Below are 12,008 nucleotides of genomic sequence, written 5' to 3'. Positions count from 1 at the left end.
AAAAAGTAATACAGCTGTCCTACTTTACAAGCTATATTTTCACAGTTTTCCAATTCTTCTTTCATTGTACATATTTTAAAGGTGTAGGAATACATGGGCTTTGTATCTACAGTGGTACTTTGAAATCTCTATTTTTTGAAATTTCTCAAACTCAAAGCTGAGAACTTAGATCATGGTTCATGTATTATACATACTTCCTGGGAAATTACTTTAAAATTTAGATACCCTTTAGTGGATGTGCTTTCCCACACAGTAACGTTATTTAAGTTTGTAAGCGTTTTGTTCGTACCAAACCTGTAAGATTTTTTTTTTAATCTTTTGTGGAAATTACCAGTGAAAAGTTGGAAATAATTATGTACAAATTTGGAAATAGATACATCTGAGGACGAATGTGCATACATCTGAGGACAAATATGCTTTTAACAAACTCATTTTTAGTTCAATTCAGGTTGGAGGCTGGTAGAAACACTAGATAAACAGGAAAATGAGACTGATTTAAAAAGAAAACTTTTAAAAAATAATAAATCATCATGTCCACAGTCAAATCAAGTAAAAGATACCTGTGTTCAGTGTCATCAAACCCTACCTTCCATCTGTGTTCACATTCTCATTTCATAGAGAATTTATAAACTGTCTGCCACAGCCACTAATAGGAACTGTTGAAATGCCACTTCAAGGTTCATTTAGCTGTTCTCAGCTCACTGTTGGGAAATGAATGCTGGAGCATCTAGTTTGAAAATAAAAAAGACTCTAATGAGTTGGGGGTCTTTATGTGCCTAGTATTCTTGGCAGTGATTAACAGTAGGGGGTGTGCAGAAGGTCAAAAGCTCTTCTTTTTAGAGGTCAGCAGAACATCCCCATCTGATAAGATTAAACTAATGTGGCTTTTGGTGTTAATATCTAAAGCAGCGGGTTGCTGTAGTGTGTTTGGGATGGTAGTTGTGGCTTTGAGAGATTATGAGAAAAGAACTGACATGTGAACTCTTTAATGAGAAAAATGTTGGATTCGGATACATAGCACTTATCTTTCTTCCTTACAGGCAGTTTGAAACTAATTTTTATTTCTTAAATATTTTGCATAAGTTTGTTTGCTGATAAAAAACTTCTAAAAGTTTTTTTTTCTTCAAATAATTTTATGTGTAATTTTTTTCTTTTCTCTTTTTGTGCTGTTTTATGTGCTGACAATTATTTGAATTAAATCATTCTGAAACTGAGGTTAATCTATGATTTTCAAATTTAGGTCCATAAATACAGTAAATATATTTATGTTCATTCCATAGTTTTCTGATTATTTTACTGGATATTTCAATGGACAATACTGGCTTTGGTGGATATTTCTTGTACTTGGTAAGTTTATTCTTAATGCATTTCAGTATGACTAATTTACATTTAGTTTAACTTTGGTATTTCCTAAAATTGTAAGATATAAATATACTGTGTTATTTAAGTGAAAGAAAAATTTTCTATTGAAAAATTCTCATATCCAAACACACGTCATCTTGGCTATCCAGATAGTTCTACATAACACTCTGGTTTCTGATTTAAAATTCAGAGCCTGTCAATTTAAAGAATCAGTGGTTGAATGAACTGAATACTGCAAAACTTGAAAATCATAAGATGATTAAAAAATAATTGCCTTCAGCATTTATTTTGGAAAATAGACATGTGTGAGTTTCTTTTAATGATCGTAGGAAATGTTGAGAGGAGGCTAATTGGATATTCTACCTATTTTATTTTTGGATCATTGAAACATTCTTTACACTTTTGAAGTGCACTCTGCATTAATCATTAATCAGTCAGGCGTAAGGGAAGGCTTCATGCTTAATGATCACAGTGCTTCTGTTGAGTTTTCTTCTTACCAGGCGTATCGTTTATTAATATTGATGAATTTTATGGATTTCCAATCTGTGTTTCCTTGTGTTTTCCTCTTTAGATGTATGATAATTAAGTTAACCTTAAAATCACATTATACTTGTAATCCACATTTCAAATTTATTTACCAACATGAAAAATACAGGTTGTTTCTCTTTAGGTTTAAGAGCCCACATTTCTGTAGTAAATTACTTGTACCGGAAAACAGCACTTCAGTAGGTGGCAGTGTTCTCCTGGTATTTTTATTTAGTCCTGCTGTTGCATCTGTAGGATCTTTCAGGAAACAAAATCTTAGTGGTCAGCGAAGGTCACTAAAGAGCCTAGATTCTTTTTCTGATAATTATAGTGAAATTATTCCAATTATTTGTATATCTCTTGTGATTTTGTTGGGGAGTCAGATTAGACAAAAGTTTAACTAGTTTTTTTTTGAATTGTTACTGGTTTTCTGACTGATTCTGTGCTTGACTGAGTTTCTTACTCAAAAGTGAAAACATTTGTAATATCTTTTAGGTGTTTAAGCACATTGAGTGAGATTCTTGCTTATAAATATTAGGGGATTGAAGAGTCTTACGAAGACAACTGTGGAACACAGTAGAATGCAGGCATAGCCCCAGTTCCTCATCAGAGCCATAATCTAGCATTTAGGGGAATGTGAAAGCTTAATCCGTGATGGGAATGTTGCTGTCATATACCCAGAAGAATGTTGCACACACCCCAGAACGCTGAGAAACCATAGCTGCTGCTTGATTGGTTTCTAGGTGGGAATTGGCTAATTTTGGGAAATGCCTGAGCAGAGCAAAATAGTTCTTAGCAACAGCAGCTTCATAGACTAAAGAAGGGATTTCACAAATAATTTTGGTTTACATCTTTCAGTAATACTTTTATGTTTGGATCACAATGTCATTATCTTTGAATAGCATCTGGAAGGGCATAAGGGCGGAATTCAGAGTGGGAGTCACACATGGAAAAGAGGATATGGGAAGCAGATGGGATCAGAGTTAGGTGGAATTTATACCGCTTGTTTTAAGTCATTTGTGCCTCTCTTCTGTCTTCTGTCTCTAATTTATTGTAACCATGCTTCTTATTTTAGGGCTTCAATTATTGTCTTAGAATTGGGTTACAAATTTCATTTGAGACTTTGAATTTAAATTGACAGGCTCGTCCTCCTGGTGAGGAAAGTTCCCTGCATACATATCATCTGCTTCTTGCCCCAACTCCACCTCACCCCCTTATTACCTGGTTAAAAATTGACTAGAGTTAATAAATATTTCCCTTAGAATTGTATGCTTAAGTATATCAAAGACTTCACCTAATAGTGGTAATGCTTTTGACACTTAACTAATATTTTTCATCTGAAACTTGATACATTTCATAGGCTTTATCGATTACCAAAGATACTTTTGATGTAAACGGTTATTATTTACAAATACTGTTTTACAGAGGAGAACACTGAAATAGAAGATGTATTTCAAGTCATTCAAGAACTCACTAGAGGGGCTACTTCCAAAGTCCCTTGTCTTGATTTTTCTCAAATTTTTTGTTATAAATTAATCTACAGTTATTACTTGGAAATAAGAACTAATAATTGAATTATTTACATAATTCACGTATCTCTAAATGTAGATTTTGCAGATGACAGGCACTCGATCTGGCTAGACAGGCTTATTACTGGTTTTATCCTACAGTTGTTAGCAATTACATATGCTGCATATGTTCTCTCTTGAATACTTTATATCAGTAAATATGTCTTAGTCTGCTTAGTCATTATAGTGACTTAAAAGTTTCATGTAAAATGAGGTATCTATGAGTTGAATCAGTTTAAACACATTAGGTAGCTTTCCTTGTTAAAAAATTATTTTAATATGTGTGAATTTTTGTGTAAGTTAGGACTTTAATGGCTAGATTTGCTTTACTTTAGATCCGTCTAGGCTTAACAAATTGAAAGAATTTGGAGGTAGCAGTAAAATTTTATTATATTTCCTTACAATAGAGCTATCATTATAGTGTAAAATGTGGAATGAATGGAATCCTACACATTAAATTCCTTCGACCAAGAGGACCTTGTTTGTAATTGTCTATTTCAAATTTATCATATCCCCTTTCTTTGTAAGAGCATAATATATCCATATATTTCAACCTCCTCAGGCCTGCTTCTTTTCTTCAGAGGATTTGTTAATTATCTAAAAGTCAGAAACATGTCTGAAAGTATGGCAGCTGCTCATAGAACAAGGTATTTCTTCTTATTATAGAGGTAAGAAATATTAATATATTAACTGTTTACTCCCTTTGTATTCAAATTCACCCCATGCATTTGTTGTTTAGTCACTAAATCGTGTCTGACTCTTCTGAGACTCTATGGACTATAGATCGCCAGGCTCCTCTGTCCATGGGATTTTGCAGATAAAAATACTGGAATGAGTTGTCATTTCCTCCTCCAGGGGATCTTCCCAACCAAGGGATCAAACCCTTGTCTCTTGCATTGGCAAGCGGATTACTTTACTACTGAGCCACCAAGGAAGGCCTTCACCCCGTGCATATTAAATGCTTAATGTGTATTCATGTTGTTTACTCAAATTTAGCGTTTTTAATAGATTTTTAATAGTTAACAGTATTTAAATTTTAAAAATTGCAAACTTCTAAGATAACTTCCATTTAAAAAATTGAATTTCATTACATTTTAGTTTTAAAAAATACATTATGAGTAAACTAAAACTTTAAATCAGACCTTTAAATTTCTGTTTAAAGCTTGGCTACACGTTATATACGAAGTAACCACCAGCACAGCATCTAAAGACTTGAAAAACAATATGACAAAGCACTTACACAGAAAGAATAGGCATTTTGCATCACTGAATTTCACACAGGTATCTGCAGGCTAAAACAGACAAACAAAAACCCAATTCTGCTACTGAAAAGCAATTTGCTATGCACTGATCTTTAAAAAAAAAAAAATTTATGATTTATCGAGGTTTAGCTGATTAACAATGTTGTGATAATTTCAGGTGAACAGCTAAGGGACTCAGCCATACATAGACATGTATCCATTATCCCGCAAACTCCCCTCCCATCCAGGCTGCTACATAACATTGAGCAGAGTTCCCGGTGTTATACAGTAGGTCCTTGTTGATCATCCATTTTAAATAGAGCAGTGTGTACCTGTCCATCCCAAACTCCTTAACTGTCCCTTCCCCCTGGCAACCATATAAGAGATGTCATATGCTATTTCTCCTTCTCTGACTCACTCCGCTCAGTATGACAGTCTCTGTGTCCATCTCTGTTGCTGCATATGGCGTTATTTCATTCTTTTTAATGGCTGAGCAATACTCCATTGTGTGTATGTACCACATCTTCTTCATCCATTCCTCTTTCAGTGGACATTTAGGTTGCTTCCATGTTTTGGCTATTGTAAGCAGTGCCATGCACTGATCTTAACACACTGGATCAAGGAGTAAAGGTTGTACGAAGAAAATAGGAGCTCTGTTACTGTTTTCTTAATATGTACCAGTTTATATCAACAATGGAGGCTACATCTTGAATAAATGGAAAAATAAAGAAACGAGCAGAGATTGTCTTACTAGTTATCAAGTAAGTTTCTGGAGGCTGTGTGTATAGTACAGGCATTTATTTATTGTGTGGCTAGTAGATCTTCAATGAAGAGACCTCATACCTCACTGTAGTACTTTAAAAGCAAGTACTATGCAGTTCATTGTTTTGAACTTCTCAAGTATTTGAACTGCATTAGCCAAAGGTCTGCTAGAACACTTAACTTCCTGCTGTGTCTCCAAGTACAAGATGTTTCAGGGTTGCTATGACTAAGTATACATAAATTATATGGTTTGTGATTTGGTTGCTTAAATTTTATGCTTATATGACTGTTATATAAGCTAACATAATTTACTTAATTCTGCTGAAGATGATTGCAGTTACATTTCTGGATTGTATTTAAGTATTATTTTAAATGTTCCATTAATGTTTCTTCCTTCCCCTTAAAGATGTCACATTCTATCTTTAACTTGTCTACTGTGACCTTAAGAGTTTGTAATTTTACTAATTTAAATGATATTCTGTGAATATTCAGTGTGATTATCTTGTTTTCCTTTTCAGGAGTTTAAAATATAATGTAAATATTTTTTAGATGCTCTCCTTTAGAAATTTACTTTAGAATATATTTTGATCTGTGCTACTTATGTCATTCTTAACAAAAGGCTATTATATTCTTGATGTCATACTATAAAATGGGTTTTCATTGTACTATCATTTGGATAATTGGAACTTAATACATTTTAAGACTAATTCTTTCTCTGTCCCTAGACTGCATCGACCAGACATTCCTTTCTTATATCAATGTGAAATTTCCAGATCATCTGTAAACCTGCAACTTCAATGGATAGAAGACTATTAAACACAGAAGACAAATTTGTGAAGAAAAGATAGAGTTTCAAAATTGAATGGCAGAGTGGTTTATGCTTTAAAGCCATTTCTGTTCATTCTTTTAAATATTTATATTTCATTGGTTTTGCAGAATTGCATATGTGCCCATTTAAAAGATTTGCATAGACTTGAAAGAAACCATACAGTTGTCCCAGTCAAGTCCAGTGACATTTGATTAATCAGTGTTTGATATAATTGAAAGAGTTGAGTGATAAACAGTCTTCCAGCATGTAAATGCCATTGACTTCTGACCTGACATTTAGTATAATAAAAATGAAAATTATTAACCATGTCAAATGCTTTAGTTTCTGGCTCTCAGATTTATCTAGTAACTCTACAGAGGAAACATTCTTTGTTATATATAAAGTTTTTTTGAAACCTGCAGTGCTGATTATTAGAAAGGATTTGTCAGACTTTTGAACATGATAGTTATATCATTATTTAGCAAAACTTTCTGTAAATAACCATGCAAACCATGCATAAATTACTTTCTGCATTGTTTTCTTAGAAATCGTACTAGGTATCTTTTCCTTAATTTAAGTGGACTTAATATATTTAGAAAATTTGGATGTTAAAGATAGTTTTAGGACAAATTTTAGAAAACGTGGGTATGCCACATTTGCTTTATAAGAAAATCTTTTTTTCTTTTTTTTAAAAGGACATGCCAAAAATGAGAAGCTTGGTTTTTAGCATTGTCCATCTTATAGATTCTTAGAGGAAGAGATTGTATTAGATATTATATTTATTTCATTTAAGATATTTTTGAAAATTAATTTTCTGAATAAGATATTCTTATTTGCATTTTATCTTTTAAAAAACCAATAAAAATATCTTTCAGTATCATTGTAATATTTTTTTCCTTCAGATGTTTAGCTTAGCGAATAAAAACTTGTGCTTTTAATATCTTCTTGCTTTCTGATTGTAAGGTTAACTTGTAAAAATCATTTCCTGAATCGAGATACATGAAATATTTGTTTTCAAGTTATGGAAATGTGTCTGTGGAATATGGGGGTGTGAGTGTGTTGCGAAAGTGTATGTGAATATGTATTATTACAACTGGAATCTATTTTGCATTCATAAGCTACTACATTTTGTAAATCATTTTATGGTTCATCTGTCTTCTTTTCAGTTATATCTTTGCTTTTGAATGCCAATGTTAAAAATTACCTTTTAAACTTAAAAATCAGTTAATACAACTATATAGAACATTTAAAATTGATTGCTTGTTTATTATTAGACACCAACTACTAAAAGATACATTTAAAACTATTCAGGGTCATTTTCCACTTCTGAAAAAATAAAATTTATTATTCTTTATAACTTTTTTGTATTTCTCTGTGTTTTCTCATTTTACTTCATTGTCTTTAGTAAATTAAACATGCCATTTTGTTTTTCTGATTGAGCCTCCTATTTTGTTTCCATCATTTATTCTCCTCCCCTGTATAACCTTTTTATTATTGATTAAAATATCTTGAACCCTTGATTATTGATTAAGGTACCCTTTAACAATAGCCTGGGATAAAGAAAAAATATTTGATTTAGTTGCCTGTATTGGAAATTAATTAGGATTTATTTATAAGAAATGTGAGCTCATGTTAGAATTTTTTATTGTATATTAATTTCCTATAAACTTGTACTTTGAAATAGTTTTCAAATGACATTAGGCTATGATACAGAATAAGTTAAAATTACTAGATCATCTATCATACATCAATTTATTAAATTTTTATTTTTGTTTTTGTGATCTTAATGCTTGGTTTATGCATGTAGATGTTGACCCTTCATCAAAACTTCACTTTTTGTTTTGATTTTTATCCCCACAAATCTGTAAGATTCAAGTGTGTTGTTACTTAATCCTCTTTTAATTGGTAGAGTTCATTGGTTGTCTTAAATCTCATCATCCAATGAGGAGACTCAGAATATTCTTTTAGGAAACAGCATTCTCTCCTGAATTTATCAAATCCTACACACTTCCCTTCATTTCCTGTGAGCTTGGACAGCATGGCTGCTGCCATGTTTCGGAGACACTTAACCGCCTTTGTACTCTGCCTTAAATAAATTGAAAATCAAAACCCTTGTTAGGGTACCTATGAACAGTTTTTGAATGAATGTGAATTGGAGGTTGGAAGCTAATACAAAAAAAAATGTATTACATTATTTCTGTTATATTTGAAATAGCTCATTATGACCAGAAAAATCCGTCTTTATGTTTTCATGAAAAAAAAAAAAGCCTGAATTTAAAGTAAAAATACATTTTCTATACAGTGTGTCCAGGATACATTTTAGGAATTTAAAAAGCAAATTCTATTATACTTGATTAAAATGAAAATCTCTTTTTAATAGGAAAAAAATACTAATGCTTGCCTTTTGAGTCTATAAGCTATATCCCATGCCTTTGAAGATCATAAATGTTAACCTAAGACAATAATCTCTAATATTACAAGCAAAACCTCTAATGACAGGAAAAGTGGAGTTCCAAGGGTCTAGCTGAAGAAGAATTCAGGGTTTCTTAATTTACCACAGTTTTTTTCCAACTGGTCTATCCACATAAAGCACAAAGGTAATGATAGTGCATCTGGTAACTGTATTTAACTAGAGTGACATATATCTTGAGTTTGCTTATAACAGACCTGGTTATTACTATTTCCTGAGCTTAAATCGTGCCTCCTTTCTCATAAGTGTCCTAATTTGGAGGAGAATTTGTATGATCACCCTGTATATAACTCTCCACTGTATTGAAAAGTGACTGCCTAAATCTACTGCCTTGAGAGAGGGAACTGTATGTAGTATTAGGGCAGGAGTCAATTACTGTTGTCACAGCCTTGCCTAGACAACTGTTAGGCCTGTAGAAGATACAGTACATATATTTTTTTTCCTTTTTTTTTTTTTTTTAAATAGAAGTATTGAAATGATTCCTCTTATGGTAAATAGTAAATAGTGAGCTTTTATATATTAAAACTGCTGTTAAATTGTGTTTTTTTGTTAATTCTTCAAATAGTCATGAAATAATGTGTATTATTTTTTAAAACTTCATTCTTGATAAAGTTCAACTGTTAGATGATAATGTGCCATTTATTATTGAATGTCCTTTCCCATATATAGAACATGTTAATATGTGTTTTACTTGTTAATAAAGTTCAGTAAATGTGGAACTGTGAACCTGTCATGCATCCTTTTGAAAATCAGTTTGATTGACAATATATTAGCAACACCTTGGCCCCACAAAATGTTCATATGCTTGAACTTAACGTTATGTGGAAAACAACTGGCATAGAATTAGGTTGGAGAGTGAGTAATTTGTATGTTTGGAGTTAGGTTGCAGTTTAATTTTAATAAATGCAAATAACTTATGTTTATTTCTACTTTGCAAAAGATTAGTGGTCACCATAGATCAGACTGCTTATGGGTATATTCTCATTAGGGAAAGAAAGGAATGGAAAGTGAAGTCGCTCAGTTGTGTCCGACTCTTTGTGACCCCATAGACTGTAGCCTACCAGGCTCCTCTGTCTGTGGGGTTTTCCAGGCAAGAGTACTGGAGTGGGTTGTCATTACCTTCTTCAGGGGATCTTTCTGACCCAGGGATCGGACCCAGGGATCGAACCCAGGTCTCCCTCATGGCAAGCAGACGCTTTATCCTCTAAGCCACCAGGGGCATACGACCTAAAATGCAACCTACCCTGTAGTTAGAAAAAAAGAAAAAACTCATTCCCTGCTTCATAAAAGTTAAAAGGAAAATGTTTATTTAGAGCTCAGTATGTTTTCTTGTTTTCATTTTTCTTGATGTTTTTAACTTAGCTTTCCATTTTTGATTTTAAGAGGTTGAGCTATACGCTTTTAAAAACCCCACTTGGTTTTCATGGAAACCAGTGAAAAATCCAGCAGCTAAATAAGAAAGTTGTTTAGTTGCTAAGTCATATCCGACTCTTTCAACCCCATGGCTGTAACTCTCAGGGCTCCTCTATCTGTGGGATTTTCCAGGCAAGAAGAGTGGGTTGCCGTTTTCTTCTCCAGGGGATCTTTTGACCCAGGGATCTAATGCGTCTCCTGCATTGGCAGGTGGATTCTTCACCACTGAGCCACCAGGGAAGCCCCAAATAAGGAAGAGATAGTTATCGCCCCTTTAACAGCTGAGATTATAGTACACCCAAATCCCATACTGGTTCACAAAACCTTTTATAGATATAATTTTATTTGCTTGTTTTTGGCTGTGCTGGGTCTTTGTTCCTGTGTGGGCCGCTCTCTGGTTGTGGTACGCGGGCTTCTCATTTCCATGGCTTCTCTCGTTGAGTTAGGGGCTCTAGGGCACATGGGCTTCAGTAGTTGCACCTCCTGAGTGCTAGAGCACAGGCTCAGTAGTCATGGTGCACAGGTTTAGCTGCTCGGCGACATGTGAGATCTTCCCGGATGAGGGATTGAACCCTTGCCTCCTGCATTGGTAGGTGGATTTTTTGTTTTTTCTAACCACTGAGCCACGAGGGAACCTTGGAGGCAGTTTTCCTCTCAAGCGTCTAAAACAAACCCATTTTAAAAATTACATTCCTACTTCTTTCATGTTTAAATCAGTGTTTTACCTTTAGTGACACTGGTTATCCTTCCTTAAAGCTGTGTCATCTTGTAGCTTTACCAGAGCATCACGGGATCCACAAGTAAGACCAAAGTTTGTTCGAAGCTCAGAAGAAACCTGGAGGGCAGCCTCTGCTCTCAGAATGTGAAAAGCAACAAATTACCCTGTTGGAAAGTATGAACCCTTCTGTGGAGGTATAAGAACTGTACTTGTGCAGGAATCCCTAGTGTAGAAATACGTTGTTTCTTTTCCATCAAACTTAGCTTCTCAGCCATCTAGATTCCTGCATAGTAATTTGGTTTTACTAACTGTGGCATTTGGGCTCTAAAATTTTAATTCCCATTTTATTCATTCAGAGAGAAGACCTGAAGACCATTAATTGCTAGCAAGCATTGACCACTCATCCTTATATGATAGGTGATGATAGAGGAAGTAAAATATCACTTCTTAAATCTAGGCTTTTAAAATGATGATTACTATGGAAAGCATCAGTTCACCTAATTAATGAAATCCCCCCACCCCAAACTGGATAAAATCGAACAAAAGTTTAATAATATGTAAACATGGGAGAGACCCAGAAAGATTGAGAAACTTGCCAAAATGGCAGAAACCCTCACCTTAAATCTTCAGCTGAGAGTTACAAACTTTTAAGAGACAACTGAGTCATAAATTTCCCTGATTCTACGGGATGTCCAGGGATGAATTCCTCATGGAATGATTCTTGGAACCTTCCTTTAGAGCTCTGATTGTCATTCAGTATGTGTGTTAGTCACTCAGTTGTGTCCCAACTCTTTGTGACCCCGTAGACTGCAGCCTGCCAGACTCCTCTCCATGGGATTCTCCAGGCCAGAATACTGGAGTGGTTGCTATGCCCTTCTCCAGGGAAATCATCCCAACCCAGGGATTGAACCTGGGTCTCCTGCATTACAGGCAGATTCTTTATCATCTGAGCCACCAGGGAAGTCCGTTATTCAGTACAGTGCATTATAATCAACACAGAATTTGGGGGAAGTTAACACCCCAGCCTCAATTTCCAGAGGTTCCAATACAATACGTCTGCTCCATGACTGCACATCTTCCCATAGTTTGAAGTGGTGGGAGTACGATCTAGCAGTACTGCTGATTTCCTCTCATCATGTGT

The 12,008-nt window shown here is 34.2% G+C and overlaps 1 protein-coding gene across 2 annotated transcripts in view; it reads left to right on the top strand.

Annotated features, from left to right (window-relative positions):
* Positions 1-9,455, top strand: part of NDFIP2 (Nedd4 family interacting protein 2) — a 71,808-nt gene extending 62,353 nt beyond the window's left edge. For both annotated transcript variants that reach the window (XM_010855107.1, XM_010855106.1), the window contains exons 7-9: positions 1,281-1,347; positions 4,018-4,123; positions 6,184-9,455. In XM_010855107.1, the coding sequence (XP_010853409.1) occupies positions 1,281-1,347; positions 4,018-4,121 (171 nt within the window). In that variant the 3' untranslated portion in view covers positions 4,122-4,123; positions 6,184-9,455. The remainder of the gene's footprint in view (positions 1-1,280; positions 1,348-4,017; positions 4,124-6,183) is intronic.
* Positions 9,456-12,008: the final 2,553 nt, after the last annotated feature.

Source organism: Bison bison, unplaced genomic scaffold (assembly GCF_000754665.1).
Source record: "Bison bison bison isolate TAMUID 2011002044 unplaced genomic scaffold, Bison_UMD1.0 scf7180017864354, whole genome shotgun sequence".
Taxonomy (NCBI): Eukaryota; Metazoa; Chordata; class Mammalia; order Artiodactyla; family Bovidae; genus Bison; species Bison bison.
This window is presented reverse-complemented; position numbering and strand designations above follow the sequence as displayed.